Source organism: Vigna radiata, chromosome 7 (genome assembly GCF_000741045.1).
Source record: "Vigna radiata var. radiata cultivar VC1973A chromosome 7, Vradiata_ver6, whole genome shotgun sequence".
Lineage (NCBI taxonomy): Eukaryota > Viridiplantae > Streptophyta > Magnoliopsida > Fabales > Fabaceae > Vigna > Vigna radiata.
In genome coordinates this window covers 24,240,346-24,259,083 of record NC_028357.1, presented here as the reverse complement: position 1 = coordinate 24,259,083, position 18,738 = coordinate 24,240,346, and the positions used below count along the sequence as shown (strand labels likewise).

The 18,738-nt window shown below is 31.9% G+C and overlaps 1 protein-coding gene across 10 annotated transcripts; it reads left to right on the top strand.

Annotated features, from left to right (window-relative positions):
• The first annotated feature begins 9,154 nt into the window (after positions 1-9,154).
• Positions 9,155-17,724, top strand: LOC106768972 (uncharacterized protein At2g02148). 10 transcript variants are annotated; one of them, XR_002668535.1, is made up of 11 exons: positions 9,178-9,262; positions 9,388-9,647; positions 9,746-9,839; positions 10,072-10,404; positions 10,626-10,788; positions 13,031-13,154; positions 13,442-13,498; positions 14,576-14,581; positions 15,390-15,464; positions 15,562-15,688; positions 16,626-16,755. XR_002668535.1 is itself a non-coding variant. In XM_022783267.1 (10 exons), the coding sequence occupies exons 2-10, from the start codon at positions 9,483-9,485 to the stop codon at positions 17,392-17,394; spliced, it is 1,305 nt and encodes a 434-aa protein (XP_022638988.1). In that variant the 5' UTR covers positions 9,155-9,244; positions 9,388-9,482; the 3' UTR covers positions 17,395-17,697. The 10 variants fall into 10 exon arrangements, 8 of the variants coding, with proteins under 8 accessions (XP_022638988.1, XP_022638991.1, XP_022638987.1 ...); XR_002668534.1 differs by having other exon boundaries at positions 15,562-15,771; positions 16,626-16,753; XM_022783267.1 differs by lacking the exons at positions 15,390-15,464; positions 15,562-15,688 and adding an exon at positions 17,293-17,697 and having other exon boundaries at positions 9,155-9,244; positions 16,626-16,886.
• Positions 17,725-18,738: the final 1,014 nt, after the last annotated feature.

Sequence of the window (18,738 nt, the reverse complement as noted above, 5' to 3'; positions counted from 1 at the left end):
TTGTGAACACTTATTATTAGTTCAGTGTCAGAATGTTTTGCACCACTTTCTGTGCTTGATCTTATAACATTTCACCACTTTCTGTTACTCGCTTCAAAAGTGTAATGACTCTGTGTTTTGCACCACTTTCTGTTACAGATTTAATAGTTGTTATCAGTGAGATTATAATTAACTAACTCAATACAAACACCTGCACTTGCTTTCTTTTAGGTTACAAAATTATGGAAGTAAGTTTATGTGGGATCTACATTATGAAAAAGAATAAGCAACAAGTTATTTAACATACTATTGATCAAACTTTATTTTTTAATTTTAATTAGGATTAATAATTTATCCTATTATTAAGGACTTATGCTTTTCTACTTGTTTTGTAGCCAAGAAAAATGAATTTTGAGGTTCAACGAGCTAATTTTGTTCTTCCAACAGTGAGGATCGAAGAAAAAAAACACAGACTTTTAGAAAGGAAAGGTCAAGTTTCAAATTAAAAACCATTTCATAGAGATTTTAATTTCAGAAAAGGTTCAGGAATATTGATTAAATGCATAACATATAATTCATAACAAAAGATCATAAAAATATTAGGAATTCCTGCCTTAAATCTTAATACTTTTTAGTTTGCAATCAAACTGAGTTTTAGTAAAAAAAAATAAAATTAATGCCTTCCGTTTTAGATTTTAATTAAATGAATCCATACAAGAGCTAAGAAGAAATTGTAACCATTAATGGAATAAACAAAAGGCTCCCCATAAATCAACATGCATAAGCTCAAAGCAATCTTGTAGCACTATTTGGAAAAAATAATTTCCTTTGTTTTGCATCAATATACGAATAAGGAGAAAAAGGTCTTGAACAATTTAGTTTTGAAGCATTTATCAATCATAATATTATTAGTTTTCTTGCACTTAGAGCACCACTTTTGAAGCATGTTATTATTTATTCATTTTTTTTCTTTTCCACTTAATGTTTCCAATTTCTTTATCTTCTTTTTTCTTTCCTAAGCATCATTACCACCCAAGCCCACCAAACGGATTCCAAGTTTTCTGATAATATAAAATTATACAGAATTTGTTTTATTTGGTGCAAGATAGTATAATGCTGCGAAAAGGAAAAATACATGGCTATGTCGTACAATTATTCACAAAAACGAAATAGTGTATTTTTACATATCTTCATAAATATCACGAATCACCCAAGTCAACATAAGATGTCGTTATGTTCATCAACTCTGCAAATGCTTGCATTCTACTAGTATAAATAGATGATCACGCTCGTGCCTGAGGATAACAGTGGATTGAGGAGATGATATTCATCATTGGCAAAGGACAACCTTCTTGTAGCTTAACCTGCATTATAAAAATTACAATAGTTAATGGAGTTATAAGTAATTTTCAAATGAAATCACAAATTAATAAAATTACCTGCACGAAATGACATCCATGAACATGTCCTATACAAATTAAGCAATGTTGAGTTATATCAGAAGGTGGTGTGGAACATAATGGGAAAATATTATAACTTTGAGAGGATGACATACACACTAAAATTACATTATATCGGTTAGCAATTGCATAACCAATGTCTGGTAATGTCATCCACTTGTTCCTGTTAGTCTGTTATGAATAAAACAAGTTGTTAGATAAAATAAATATAATAAATAAAATACATAAAACGGGATACGCACTTACCATCGATTGTGGCTGCACCAACAAAGACTTCCTCAGCTCGTCTAGTCTATCAACGCCCCATACTAGGCTTGCGTATTTATCACGCCATTGACTGAGTTCTTTGTACAAATCATTTCTGATAACGGGCCATGAATCTTCTCTGAGTCCTAACGACGCAACAATGCATCTATATCCACACTGACCATCAGCCACGACATCAACAACGTCCACAATGAAGGCGTGAGTAATAGAATCAAACTGGTCTATCATTGGAACTTTTTTTTTCTTCGTAACATTTAGCTTTGATTGTAATTTACTTTTCACAGATGAAGATTCCATGGTTGAATGAAAGGCGTCGACATACTCAAAATATGATGGATCCTGCATAGTAAACCTTTCTGTTCGTTGAACTTTTGTTTTTTTTGCACCCTTTGTCTTGACTATATGTAATGGAGGGACCATTGATGTTAAAGTAGGACAAGTAATGTCAAGTAACTTCTGCTTGATGGTGACTTTACCTCTAATGTCAGCCTCATTGAATCGTTCTTCTACTTGTTTCAACTCATCTTTAATGGATAAATGGGGCTCAATTTCACTTAATTCAACATTTGAGAAATGCAATCTTCGCCACATGATATGAAATTCACCCATAGGGATCATACCGTGCTAATTCACATGCACAGGGGACACCAAATGTACGTCTCAATACGCATCCACACTTTTATGAGTTCAATCTTATTTGTTGCACTCTTTCCAATTCCTCAGCAATAAGATCTAATGCATATTGAGATACACGCCCAATAAGTTTTCTATATCTGTATCCCAACAAGAACACAAATCACCCATACTATTGCTCAAAATTTTCTTCAGACTCGAATGAGCAGACTCAACCCTGAAATAAATAAAAAGACATCAACAAGTGCAAATAAATATTTATCTACAAAACAACTAAATAATAACATTACAACATACCTGTTTGTGGTTGTGTTTCCTGAATGCATTACTCTGTTCATCCAGAACTTTACAAAGTATGTACTGTACGGAACAATCCAAGTCTGATTCACATATTCAAAGAACAAAGGCCATGAACTGCTCGCGTATTAAAGCCCATTCACATACTTAACAAACAAGCTCTCATCAACACAATCCATCACATTTTCCCATGCATCCATTAACACATCCCAAGCCTCAGTAGAACGAACTAACATTTTGCATTTAGCTTTAACATTTTTAAGGATGTAGAACCGACATAACATCTGATATGACTCAGGGAATACATTTGCAATGACATTCATCAAAGTCAAGTCTCGATCAGTGACAATGACTTTAGGACCACTCTCACATGTTAAAAATAAACCTTTCAGCTTTTCCAAAGCCCATGTGAAATTACTTTGTCTTTCAGTAGACAAGAAAGCAAATGCTGCTGAGAAGGTTAAACCTGCACACGTCATGCCCATAATCTCAAGCAACGGAAGTCTATATTTGTTTGTTTTATATGTGGAATCCATAAAAAATACAACATTAAATGAGTTTAACAATTTCACTACATCAGGATGTGTCCAAAACAGGTCAATAACAACCTTTGAATCGTCGGTACACCTACTCCAATGAATGTACTTATCTCGGTCCAACAACATCATAAGTTGTTGTAGTTCAGTTATGGACCCTCTAATTGATCGTTTATACGTTTGTCTTGCGTTGTAGATTTTTTTAATCGTTGTGACATTTCAATCATTATTTTGTTTGAGGATTAATAAAATATTTGCAGGTGTAACTTTACTCTTTGTCATATCAACCAGTAATGACTGCTCACTCATATTTAACCTGCCAGCATAAGGGTGTCCAACTAAAGTTTTAGCCAACTCATGGCTGTGATGTCCACACATCACATTCAACACCCATTCATCCCCATCTGAACATGGTTTACCCTTTAATTTAAATGGACACTCACATTTACGAGTGTCGTATACACTAGGCACTGCATCGGCTTTGTATTTTCGATATTTCCCTCCTCTTTCACATCCAAGTATGACGAACATTTTTCTTTCCTGTACACCAGTAGCTTTATCAGATCTTACTATTACCACAACAAATCTTAAATCATAAGTCATCCTTCTTACCCAATCAATTAAGTGCTCTCGTGGACGAAATATTTCATTTGTGGTAAATTTAATTGTCAAATCTATCTCTACATCTTCGCTAATGAATGAAGAGAAATCAGATATCAAATTAGAACCAACTTGAGAATCCATATGAAGATATTCATCCATTTTAAACAATAATCACCTATAAAATTATAACCAGTCTTATTAACATAATTAATAATTAATCAAACAAATATAAAAATATTAATATAATAAAATTATATATTTCATATAATTAAAGTAATAAGTAATTTTTATATAGTTATAAAATTGATAAACAATTAAAGATACAAATAATATATATATATATATATATATATATATATATATATATATATATATATATATTATAAAAAACATTAAATTTAAAAACTAATGGTTTAATCATTTTGATAGTTCCTATTTTCGGTGACTTTTTTCAATTAGGTCCCTCATTTTTTCTTTTTCTTAATTGGGTCCCTATTTTTGAAAAATTGAAGTAATTAGGTCACTGTCGTTAGTTCCGTACTAACACCGTTAAAAAGGGTGACACGTGTCAGCTCGTGATTTTTTTGAATTTTTTAAATATATTTTTAATTATTTTTTTATTTTTAATTTTTTTATTTATTTAAAAAAAATTGCCACGTGTCAAGTTGACATTGTGCCACGTAGCAATGACAATGTAAGGTGGCACTGACAGTGCCACATGTCACTGTCAAACCACGTGTCATTGCGTTTGTTTCAATTTGGTCCCTGTATTTTTATTTTGTTCCAATTTGGTCCTTGTATTTTTATTTTGTCTCAATTTAGTCCTAATTTTTTGAAAAAAATTAAAAAATTTTATCCTTCCCAAATAAAATACGGTATGTACATTTTCCAAACTTTTGTCTTTAAATTTATTTTTGTTAAGCAAATTATTAGTAATGATGTATTTCAAATCGAAATATTTAACTCTAGAAACTTTTTATGAATTGTTGAGGAAGTATTAAGACTATACTTGTGTAGATTACCTTCACAAAAATATTTTTATTGAGATGTTAACTTTTATAGGTTACTCATTCATATTATTTAGGTTAAATGATTTATTTACTACTATATAAATAAAAATGTGTCATATGTTAGTTTGTAATTTTTTTTATTTTTCTAATAAAAAAATTAATTTGTATAAATTTCTTTGTAAATATTTATATACAAATAAAATTTTGTTTGAACTTGGAGAGAAACAAAATTGTTTAGTTTTTTAAAAAATAGGACTAAATTAAGACAAAATACGAATACAGGGATCAAATTGAAACAAATTAAAAATATAGGGACCAAATTGAGACAAATCTAATGACACGTGGTCTAATAGTGACACGTGGCACTATCAGTGCCACCTCACATTGTCATTGCCACGTGGCTCAATGTCAACTTGACACGTGGTAATTTTTTTTAAATAAAGAAAAAATTAAAAATAAAAAAAAATAATTAAGAATATATTTAAAAAATTCAAAAAAATCACGAGCTGACACGTGTCATCCATTTTAACGATGTTAGTACATAACTAACGACAGTGACCTAATTGCTTTAATTTTTCAAAAATAGGGACCTAATTGAGAAAAAGAAAAAATGAGAGACCTAATTGAAAAAAATCACCGAAAATAGGGACTATGAGAATGATTAAACCAAAACTAATTATATATAACGTGCAAAATAAATAAATATTAATATAGATCTTCAAATATACATTATTAAAATACATAAAAAATGTATTAAAAAACAATACATCAAAACATATAAATTCCTTTATTAAAATATCTCAAAATTAATATAAAAGAGTAAACTAATAAAAACAAATCTTAAAAAATTAAACTAATAAAAACAAAATCTTAAAATATCTTAAATAACATGAAAACCTCCCTTCTTTGTTATATGCCTATATTTTGATTAGAGGGTTAGAGATGTGCTTTAAAGTTTTGACGTATTGTCGCTATAGAAGCCTTACTGTAAAAACCACCTTGATCATTATAGTGCATTTGCTTCCTGGGATTGGAAGGACACTGGATGTAGGCAGGTTTGACCGAACCAGTATAAAAATCTGCGTTTTATCTCTCTATCCCTACACTTTTAAATTCAAAGTTGACTTTATTTTGTGCATAGTTAGCTATATTCAGCTGCATTTAAAAAACTTATTCTTTGCATTCCAAGAAAGTTTTGAAAGATCATCATTTTCTGAAAAAGATTTTTAAAAGACTCTAATTTTAAAGTTTCACCAATACACCCCCTTTTTGGTGTGAGAAACTAAGTCATACTATTTTCAACAACGACGGTCATGGTGTAGAAATGATAGTGTAGTTAGTAAGGATAGGTTGTAGATGGATGTTGGATATTAAATTGTACTTATTATTTATATATTATATTGTTATTGGTTGGGTTAACAGTAATTTATCCATATTTATTTGTGTTTGTGTCTTGTGATGATCGTATGACTTTTAATTATACGGAAACAAGATATGCTGTAGATATTTCAAATACATAATAAAAACAAAAACATGTAAGAAAAAAACGTAATTTATTTAAAGTTTTGTACTAGAAACAAGGTATATAAGTTATTTATATTTCTTAGGTTATTTTATTAATTTCGAAATTTTATAATTAAATTATATTTTTAGTAAAATTAAGATTTCTTTTAATCCCACTCATTCCAAATGTCAAAGTTTTTAATTAATACGGTTGTCCCATTAAAAGAATTTTAAAACATTTTATTTTTAAATACGATTTGTGACATTTTCAAATGGAGCGTTACACAATGAATATTTATTGTATATAATGACGTTTATGAAACATTTTATGTGTGTGGTGAGTGTGCATACTGCTATAGATCTTACCATCACAATATATAATATGACGATCTTATGCGAACCGTTCACCCACCATTTAATGCACTGTCCAAATAATAGCAATTAAAACTACATACATTTTTTTTTATTATTTTAAAAGAATTTCAATGCAAAAGTCGATACTTAAATATGCCATTATTTTCACTATATTGAAATGTAATACGACATTTTAAATTGTCGTAATTTAAATGTAAAATTATTTCAATCATATAATAATTTCATAATTTATTTAACCCACTTTAGGTAAAATCAGAAAAAGTAACCAAATCTTATTTCTTACAAAATAAATCTTTTAAATTATATAACTAATAAAACATATTATCTTTTAGTTAAAATATCTATTTAACCTCATTTAACATTTTAATAATTATAATTTTCAAAATCTCACAATCTTCCACCAAAATAAAATTTTCGTCTTCAAAATTGTACTTGCTAGTGAAAATATAGATATATCTTCTTAGTATGTCTTCCTCTTATAACACCTAAAAGAAATATTAAAAAAATGTACTTATTAAACAAACACAACAACAACAGCACATTCATACTTTAATAAACAACACACAACATATATACAATAAGCTTAATCTCCACATTTCCTAGAATACAAAACCATTAATTCCTCTAATATAAAAATATATAACACTTCAAATTTTTGTTTTCTAAAATTTATAATTAACATACATTATATAATAAAACTTATTGGAAGTCTCAATAAAAAATCATTATTTTATAACCATAAATCTTATTGAAAAGGAAAAATAATATAAACTAAAAGACTATCTCATATATCTCTAGATTTTTTATCATTCTCTGTAATGTTTTGTATGTTTCTCAACACCTACACGATTATTTACTCTTATGATAAATCAGAATCATAAAAATAGATATCACAATAACAAAACAAAAAAATAAACTAATATAACCAAACAAAAATCAAGTATCAAATATCAATCAATATAATGTTCTGTCCAAAAACATTCACTGTGGTTTCAACACTTAAAAGACCCAAATAATATTTAATAATATAAAAAATATATAATAATATCCAATATATAACCATACGTAACCAAGAATATATCATAATATCTAACCATACTTAACTATATATCATAATATTTAATATGTTTTTAATTGAATAGTTATTTACCAAAACTTATTTTTTACAAAATAATTTTTTTAAATTATATAATTAATAAAACATATTATTTTTAGTTAAAATATCTATTTAATTTCATTTATTTATAAATTTAATTATTATACACCAAATTTGAACAATATGTATTCAACTCTTTGCCCCATTTCCTATTGTGGGTATATATCACCCTATGAACCCATAAAAGCATTTTTTGAAATTTCATGTCTAAATTATCTGAAGTATTTTACTTGTTGAAAATTATAATTCTCACTTCTTAAGAACTAAATAACACCTTGGTCATTTTATAATTATATTTGATTAGAGTAAAGACATCTTATCATGAAAGCAAAGCCTTCTAAAATCGAAAATTTTTACCTTTTCTTCAACCCACAACAATAGATTTACAAAACAACTGAAAAAGATAAAGTTTACATAAAGAAAACAAAATGGCAAATGAATGACTTGATGCTAAAATCTTGTCTCATGAATCCTAAAATATTATCTTGTTTAATCTTGTCTCATGAGTTGATGAATGGTTTGGAACAGAACGCGGTGATGAAGGGTCTATGAAGCAGAAAATGGTGAAGTTGATAGAAAAGAATGCTATTTAAGGCTAGGAATGGAGAAGAGTGGAAAAAGGTTTGGTCGTCTTCCATGCAATAAAGATTTGGGAAGGAAAGAAACTTATCAAGGATGCGTCGGATGTGAAGAGATTTCAATTTTAAAAGGAAAATGTTTTCAATTTTAAAAGGAAAATGTTTTTTTAACTGTTTCGATTGTGAGACGGAATCACGCCTAATTCAGTTTTAGACTCTACGGTTAATGTTGCATAGATAATAAATGCACAATAAATACTCTACTTTATTTCTTATTTTTTATCTATATTTATAATTTTCTGACATAGACTGTAATTAGTATATCTTAATCGTGACCCAATCATGGTCCACTACAACTAAACATTACTTATCTTAATTTTTGTGGGATTTATTTTAATGTTCACCGTGTTGGCCGAACGTCCTATATTCCTTGTGGGGATGATGGGCTCCTATAGTACGGACTCGAGATAGCTTCTATCTCAAGCGTTCATTCATTTTTACAAGCCACATGTGCCGTCTGATCCTTCCGATCACCTGGTACTCGATAACTTGTAATTAATTTGTTTCAAATATATGAGTCAATAAAATAATGATACGTTATTAAAAAAATTATTAAAAAAAGTTGTTAACATGTGATACATTTTTCCAAAACTTACATTTGATACCTGTACATTTGATATTTAAGTTAGAGTTTAGTGTCAAATGGTCACATTTGATAACTATACATTTTCTTTAATTTTTTATTTAATAAATAAAATAAAAGAAAGGATGAAGAGTCAATGAAGTATTAACTAGAGCCGAAATGGAAGTCAGGTTTGGGAACTGCTTCGAGCACCGGAAACCTCAGGTACGGTGTCACCCTCAGGTTTGGACTCTTCCTCTTTTTCCCCTTTTTCCCCCTTCTTCTACTATCTCTGGATAGCCGTTAACATTTTCTCTCTCCCTTCCTTTCACCATGCTTTCTCTCTCTTCCAAACCCTTCTTCTGCAGTGACACTTTCAAGAACCACCACCACGGGCAACCCATCGACTTTGGCTGAATCGCGAATTCCATTAACAGCCTCTTGCTCAACTTCATTTCCTAAGATGGGTGCTAGGGTTCCCGTTCAGCACTACAATCTCAACTCTCCCTCTTCCTTCATCGAGAGCCCTCTCCACGTCCTCAACGCCGTCGACGCCCGAACCGCGGCCTCCGCCATCGATCACATCACCGCCGGCGACAACCCTAATGACAATTCCGCCTCCGCCGTCGTGAGTGCCGTTTTCATCTAATTCTTTATCTTTTTTTTTTTTTTTATTTCCTCTAATTTCAGTTTTGCCATTGTGACATTTCTTCAATTTTGGTTTAGGATTGCATGAACGTGCAGGTAGACGAGGACCGCGCCAGTCTCGATACCAACGAGTCTTCTAGAACAACTTCTTACGATATCTTGACGGTTGAGGGTAAAAAAAACTAGCTTAAACTTTTGAATTCTGATGTTGTTCCAGTTGCGAAATGTTTTGGATACAAGCTAGAAGATTTTCTTAGAGTTCTTTTTCAGTAGAGAAGCTCTCGCAAGCTCTTTTAGCTTTTATCGAACTAGGTTCTGGATTTGTATGTGTTTTTTTTTTTTTTTTATGGTGGATGTTGAGTTACTAGTTAAGGTGAATTGATTTTGGTTCAACTTGGAACTAGATGTTTCGCCTATTGAATCCGCGAGGGCGAGGTTTTTGCAAATTGTTGTGGACCATTTTATCAATGACCGTGTGATTGAGGTGCCTGATTCTGAGGCTGATTACACTGGCCAAGACAAAATGAGTAAAAGGAGGACCCGAGAGATCCAATATGAAGGAGACCCAAATTTTGCTCTGCCTTTGATGTATGTGGCGAATATGTATGAAAGTTTAGTTACCGATGTGAATAATAGGCTTGCATCCTTGAATGGTATTCGGGAGAAGACAATTGGGGTAGCCCTTGAAGCTGCCGGTGGTTTGTACAGAAGACTGGCTAAGAAATTTCCTAAAAAAGGTAATGAGTTCTTATTTGTTTATTAAAGACAGATTTAACTTGCTTCAGTTTTTTTTTTTAGCAATTTAGTTGTTTGAAGATACTTTTTTTATTCAATATATAATAACTCAAAAAAAGAAATTGTGCTTATGTGCAACTAGGGAGTTTGGTTTTTCCTTTTTCACCACATTTTGGTTTGATTGCAACATTCATTTTCTTTTATCTGAGTTTCCCCTCATCAGGACCATATACATTTAAGAGAAGAGAATTGGCGACGTCTATGGAGACAAGGACAAGATTCCCAGAGCTAGTTATACAAGAAGAGAAGCGTGTTCGATTTGTGGTGGTTAATGGTTTAAGAATTGTTGAAAAACCAAATAATGTGCCAATTGATGATGCTGAGTGGTAAGTTTATGGTTGTTTTCAAGTTTATACTCTTTTAATTTGTGGTTTCCTTTTTGATTGTTAAGATTTGTTTAGGTAAGAGTCTTTTTTCCTTTAAATCATTGACATGATTTTCTCTAACCTAAATTCTTAATTAGAAAAACAGATGCACAGAACAATAGAGATGGTCCAAGGTTGAAAGGCAAATGGTGTCATTCATCTTGTCACAATTGTAGTGTGGTGTATGCCTTTTATGTAATAAGTTATTTCTATTTGTAACGTCTACAAATAAGAAGTAAGAAAATTGAGATATCCTTTCTATACAAGAGAAAACAGTGGACTGAACTGATTCTTATATGCTACAAAGAAACCCAATCTCTCTGCATATTAAGAAAGAAATTCCTTTTACAGAAGCCAATAATATTTTTATTGTCATGGGTATCCTTCAGCCTATTATGCTGAAGACTAATCCTGCATTGCAGGCCTGACAGGTTTTCACATATGGTTAGAATCAACAGGTTTGAGAAAAGCCAATATTGCAAACATATCCCGTTACGTGATATTTGGGTAATGATACATCCTTAAAGTATGAACATTTATCTTCTAAAATACACCAAAGAATTGCATAAACCAGACATTGCTATGAAAATTTTCAGTCATGAAATTGTATCTGTTGTTTCAAGGTAAAAGTATACCCCTATTCTTCACCAAGAAGTCCAGACAGATTATTCCACAAGATAACATTCAGTTAGCTCCCAAACAATGCCAAAATAAGAAAGATATTGTTTTTGACCTAGTTCTGAATAATCAAGAAAACAAAAGTCTGAGATCCCCAAATCTACAGAAAATTCTTTGACTCTTTGTACTTATCCGATTAAGTATCAATGCCTAAATGAATGACTTGACTTTAGTGGGAGCTGGGTGATTTAAAATGATTTGTGGAGGTATCCAAATCCTACATATTTGATGTAAAACATACATGCTTTGAATTCTGGATTACATTGTACTTTACTAAACTAGTTTCTTGTGGAAATTGCTGAAGCTGTTCAGCTTTCAAAGCAGATAATAACATTTAGTATGGGGCACAAATTTCTCATCTATATCTTATGAAAACTACTGATTCTAAAGTTGATGTAATATTTGTATTTACGTATTCTCCTATGCCATTGAATAGGGTATAGTTTGCTGACACTGATATTTACCATATCTGATGCTACCAAGAGAAGATACATTTATTAAAAGTCCCCACATTTCTATGCAAAAAAATTATAAAACTAGCTTCTAAAGTACTTGAATTCCTTTTAGATTCTATCATGAATTATAATGCCCTTCTGTAGTGGATTTGTTTTCGTGTTAGTGGAAAGCGTTGGGAACCTCAGAAGTCAGAGTTTCATGAAATGAATGGATCTCAAATTACTTGCAGTGTGAAGTATTGATTTTGTAGCATAAGTGAAAATTCTGCATTACTTGGATCAGTTTTACTAGCTAATTAGAACTATTTACTTTACTCTTTATAGCCATGGCTAAATGATTTCTATATGTCTTTCATGTGGGTGTTAGGCATTTTCCCTTAGTTTATTCTATTTTTTGAATTTCTTCGGTTGCTTTTTTTTAGTTGCTGACCTGTATTATTAAAATATGAATTGAAATTTTTTATTTTTATCAGAATCCTATTGTGCATGAGAAATAGTACTCATATTTTGTTGTCGTTTGTTGCTACGTCAATTATTTTTTTCATGCTAATTGCAATTTAGTTAGAAATAGTTCTCTCTTTTGTTAACTTGGCTTGTGCCATTTTAAAAACATACGTTGGTAAAGACTTTTTATCTGTTGATGGTTTGTGTTTTGCTAGCATAGGCCTTTTATTGCATTAATTGAACGGTTAACATACTCTGATGTCAAACTTGCCCATGCTATTTTAAGAAAGCACATGTTTAAAGATATTTGACCTGTTTATGGTTTGTTTTATCTATAGCCTAGGCCTTTTTATTATTCTATTCCGAAATTGCCTATGAGCCCAAACAATACAGTGAGATTTAGATTGAACATTTATTTGAACTTTGCAAAGTACGTAATGCTTGGTATCACTTGGTTTTAGGTTTAGGATATTTGACCTGCTTATGGGTTACTTTATTTTTAGCCTAGGTCTTTCTATTTCCTTATTCAGAAACTATTGGTGAGCCTAAATAATACAATGAGATAGAGAATTAACATTTATTTGAACTTTGCAAAGTGTGTAACGCTTGGTCTCACTTGGTTTTAGGTTTAGGAGACTGACGGGTAGGAGTGAAGTTGCTATCACAGCTAGTGATTACAAATTTTACTCTCCAAGACACAAGTACAGGCGTGGTGCTTCAATTTCACTTTCAAGCATTCCAGATATCCCTGTATGTGATGTGCTTCATTTTGGCATTTAAATTTCTTCCTTTAAGATGCATAATACCTGACCTACTGCAGTTTTGTGCACAATGCCTTTGGGATGAGTTTTACTAGCATGAAGATGATGTACTTTTGTAATCTGCTACTTGCATGTATTATTGATATGCCATAACGTATATTATACTAAATGAAATAAAAAAGACTATCTATAGGATGTATACATTGTAGTTGCTGCAATTCTTTGTTCCCTAATATTATCTAGTCCTTATGCTGATGGACTTTTGACTTTTTTTAGAGTTATACTGGAGCGGAAAATTCTACTACATTGGTTACTACTCAAGGATTTCGCTCAGTAAGTGATGTATATTATTGTCATTGTTGTTTTGTGATAGAAACCTAGTTCCCTATTGCAGTGAATAAAGAGAGTTCCCCTGAATACAGCTACAAATTTGCAGAACTGAGGGTCTGCACTTCCTGATGCCAATAGGCCCTAATTATCACACCACTGAAAAAGTGTCCCTTCCTCCCAGCCCCACTTATTTATATGCAAACATACCTTTTTTTCTTCAAAGTTCAAACACTGTAAGGCAAGCTAACCTAAAACTTGAGATTGAAACTGGAAAATAATTTTCAAGGGCATGAAAGATCTCTCTCAATCTCATTTTATATATAAGAAAGTTTTGATACAAAGTTAATGATAGATAGAGTAATTTTAGACACAATATAATAATGATAAATAAAGTAACCCTAAACACAATATAATGATGATAAATAGTGTAAATATTCTAATACTAAACTAACTAGCTTTATCAATTCTCCTTGAGGAACTAGCACCAACAAACATCTAAAATACTCACCTGATACTCAAGGTGAAAAATGGTGGTGTAAAGGCCCTTAACATTTGTTGACACAATTCCACCAAGGTCTTGTTGCTAGCAATTGTTTGTATCTTTTTCTAGGTAAGGAATGCAATAGCAAGTTAACAAACAACATGAATTGCCCTTTGAAGGACCAAAAAAGCTCATGGAATTCTATTTTTCGGAAAACCCAAACTTTGTTCCTCTATAATTATTACAAAGTGAATTTTAAGTTTAACTCAACCTTATAAAATCAGCTTCTACAATTAAGTTTTTAACCACTTATATACTATTATTTGACTGTATCTGGTTTATGTGAGATCTTCTACACATTCTCTCATGCTGAAAACTAGACATCTTAATGGTGAGACTAGACTTTTGTGAGTAATCCAATAGCGGCCCAATAGTAGATGATACAATATCTTCAACAAACCTTGTTATAAAATGAATGTAAGCCTAACACTACCTCACAAATGATTTATAAAGTGAGGTTTGCCCTCACTTGTATGCTATAATTTGACTATATTTCTAATCAATGTGGGATTTCTAACAAATTCCTATATTTGGCATAGAACTTGGTGAGTTCGACCTGCCTGCCCCATTGTCTAAAAAACTTGACCAGCATTCATTATTCCATATGCTCCCATCCTATCACAATCACAACCTGTGCTTCTGCTCAGAATTTGCCGCACAATGCACTTCTATTTGTCTCAGACATTGTACGAGGGGCAAAGTTCAGTTGTTCTTGCAATTCCAGTGGTGAAATCTTGGTCAACTTATGTGTAGTCTGTTGATTAGCAGTGGGTTTAAAGTGGCAGAGGGAGGAAGAGAGTGAAAAGTGGTGGTTTAAAAGAATGGAAATGGCGAGATCCAGATGCTTTTTCTTTCGCACAAGGGAAGAAATGCACGTAGAGCGCTTATTGATGTCAACATAATCAATTATATCTTACAACATAATCCATTTGTCTCAATTTGAAACTTGTGATTTTTTAAATGCCGTAATTAATTATGGAAGCTTTTCTTCTTTTTTTCGCATTTTATTTTTAAAACAATGCATGCATAAGTTTGTTAAAAATAAATTAAACTATTTAAACAAAATAATTTGCACCCTGATATTTTCTGCTCCCTTTCCACATCAAAGGTCGATCAAGTTCTTCCTCCACCATATCTATCTTCATTCTTGCATTATTTTTGCTCAATTTCTTCTCCATTGCCATGGATCTGGTTTCTTTTATCTCTAGACTTTCATTTTATCTTGTTTGTTGAACCCAAGAACCTTCTTCTATTTTGTTACCCAGGATTTCAGTTCTTCTCCTTCGTGTTTGTTACCGTATTTGTTTCCTTTCTCTAAAGTTTTCATTCTCCTTCTTTGTTTTCAACCCGAAGATCTGGATTGTACTCAGGTTGGAATTGCTTAATCGGAGCCCTCTGGGACACCCCTCCTTCCCCCATTTGCTTCAGGTTTGCTAACGTGAGTAACCTTCCATTGGTTTCAATGATAGACATATCCTTCCTCTTCTTCCACAGCCAACGCCAGCTTTCCCTGTTTTCCTTTCAGGTCAAAAAGTGCTGCTCTCAGAATGTAGCTGTAATACCAATTGATTGAATCTGGAGCAGAAACGAAGAACAAAAATGAGAGACCATGTTCTACCTCCACTCTCATGTGTCTTATTCTTTCTCAAATGGAAAGATAGATCTCTCACTCAACCTGCTTACTATTTATAGACAACATGCATTGTATTTTCTATCTCCCAGCTCGCTGACCCAAGTAACGAGCTCACTATCGTAACTAATTATCAAGTAGTGGAAATTTATCAATGCTCCCCCTCCAACAGTTCTTGAATCCTTCAGTATTCACTTTCCACAACTCTAAGATAGAAGTTTTGGACAATAGATAAGAACCTAAGACAACCCCATCGGAAAAACTAATCGTTGTAATTAGAGAGTGCAAGGCTGTATAGTCCCTGAAAAACTTTTACATTTTTATCATGCTTGGCATCACCATTTATGCTTCTCATTTGCAATTGAGAGACATGATGAAATCCTGGACATTCCAGTAGCTAGAAGATTGATTTCTTTTTACAAATAGTATGGAAGATCTACTCTGAACACAGCCACAAGTTTGCAAAACGTCAACTGTCTTCACCTCTCAAAGCCCAAATCCCCTAATTCTCTCACTTATGACACCTGTCCCAGGTCTTCTCATTTTCTTTCTATGCAAGCATGCATTATTTCTTGAATTTGTTTTGAACCTTCCTAAGCGACCTAACTGAGTTTCTCGCTGTCAAACTCACACCAACACATATCTGACAGTTTGTCTGTCATGACCTCAGAGAACTCTTTTAGATAAGTCCCACAGATGGCATCAGTGACTCTATTAATTTAAGTTGGATCAAATATCAATTTGTTGCTTGGGGTGATTGGTGTCCCCCGATATTATAACTTTACGATAGTTACATTTAAGCACTGAGCGTGAGCTTCCATTGCCTTTTGTGTACTTCCGGGTATTGGGTTTGCTTACCCTATATTTTCATGCCTACGCAGTTGCTTTGGCTTCTTGGTGTGAATCTTGGGACATTTTCTTCCTTTTACTTTAGTGATGAATTATTTTTTTCTTACCAGCCACAGAGCCAACAGCAAACCCCTTGCAAACATCACTTGCAATCATTTCCACATCAACCTCAGTTTCACCCAGTTCTCCAGAACAATTCAACTATGCACCAAAGTCAGCATGCTGGACCGTATTCTCAGAACACTCAAAGTGGTCCTCCCTCACACCTATCAGAAATTTCTCATGCTCACCAACCAATATCAATGTCTCAACACATGACTTGCTTACAACCACTTTCTGGTGGCCATGTTGGAGGACGCTTGCACATGATGGTGAGTTTATTTGATAGATTTTCTTTTATTAAGCAAGGAGAGAGATTTTGCAATTCAATTTGCTTGCTAAGAGTGTGGTAAGACCAACCTATTCATGCCGTTTTGCCTCATATCTCTATTTGGTAAGATCTCATAACTTTTTAACATTTAGACATAACTATGAAATTAAATAACAGTTTATGATTTCTCTTTAGGACTTCATATTACTAAGGTTTCGCTTTGTCTTCCTTGTTATGCGTACTAGGAATCAATATGTGCACATGACCTTGCAAACGTTTAAATATCTTTATGATGATAAGGGAGACACTTGAACAAATGGTTTATTTTAATGATATTAGTTGTTTGACATTTCTTTAGACTACTTTTTCTTTTGCTGAATTGTACCATGTTGCTGCTTATGATACAGCCAACAACTCCGGCAAAGTTTTGTGATGAATGTGGGGCTCCATATCTGAGGGAAACATCTAAGTTCTGCTCCGAGTGTGGTTCAAAGAGGTTAGGAACATAGTAGGATTGGACAAGTTTTACTAGTCCATATAGCATTTGTCCTCATCATATTTTTTTATCACAGGTGTACTCAGGTTTTTTATATTATTAGTATTCGTAGTTTTTTTTTTTTTGAGAAAATGTATTTAGCCAAATAAAAAATAAAAGAATATAGTTTTTACTCGAAAGGTGTGCTCTGGTAAATAGTTGTAGATTTATAGCTATCTATTAGGGTTTGCACTTGTAAGCTTTGCGTACCAGAATGACGAACTTAAAGAAGCCGTGAAATTGACAATTTATTTGTATTCTTTTTTTTTTTTGGGTTTTTGCTGTTTTAGTAGTAGGACGGTCTAAACTAAATATTTCTAATAATTAACCACGTGGGTGTGGTAAAATAAGTGAAACTTTATTATGGATTACACTCTTTTGGTTTCACTTCCAATGGTGATCAATGCTAACTTGGTTGGAAATACGAAAACTACCAGCGGATAGCTAGCGTCCTCTGAAGCATGGCAGTATGAATTGAAAACCATAATGACCCTTGACTTCGGCTTATCAAATGTACGTTGTAGATGAATCATTTTTTTAACCTTAAGAAAAATCACAATTTAGAGGATATTTTCATAATCACTTATAGAAATAAAATTGAGAAGAAATAATAAAATTTATGTCTTGATAAGCTTAAAATATTTTATTCGTACATTAACTTATAGAAATTAATGCTATCAAATCGATTTTAGAAGTTATTTGTGTTAATTTTTTTAAAATAAAATATTGATGAATAAGTTAATTTCAATAACAAAAGGAAAAATAGGAAGGAATAACACATTTAAAGTTAACATAGTTCAATTAAGTGTTAACAAATTTTAATCTATGTTTACAAAAAGAATTCATTCAACATAATTATTATAACTTGGCAGCTTCTCTCTAAGTAAATTCTCATGTAGATATGATTTTAAACATTTGCTTTTATAGAAGAGAATAGGGGATTGATTATAGTGCAATACTTGTATAATAATACTTGTATAATTAAACACACGTGAAACAAGCTTATAGACAAACAAAAAAGACACGAGACGACTTAACCAGACAACCCATGGCTCCATGAACACTAATAGACTAAACAGACTATTTGAGACCATCCATATAGGAATCTTTGATCAAAATTTTAGTGAGTCATTATTGACAAATGTGCACCATGATTCAAAATAAATCTTTCAACCAAGAGTTGTTATTTACGTTAAGTCTATTACATGATAACAATCAATTAGATCAAATCAAAGCAATAAAATAACTTGTTCAGCAAAAACTTTGTAATCATATCAAAGAGATTATGATCTATTGAAATCTTCATCACCTGTGAACC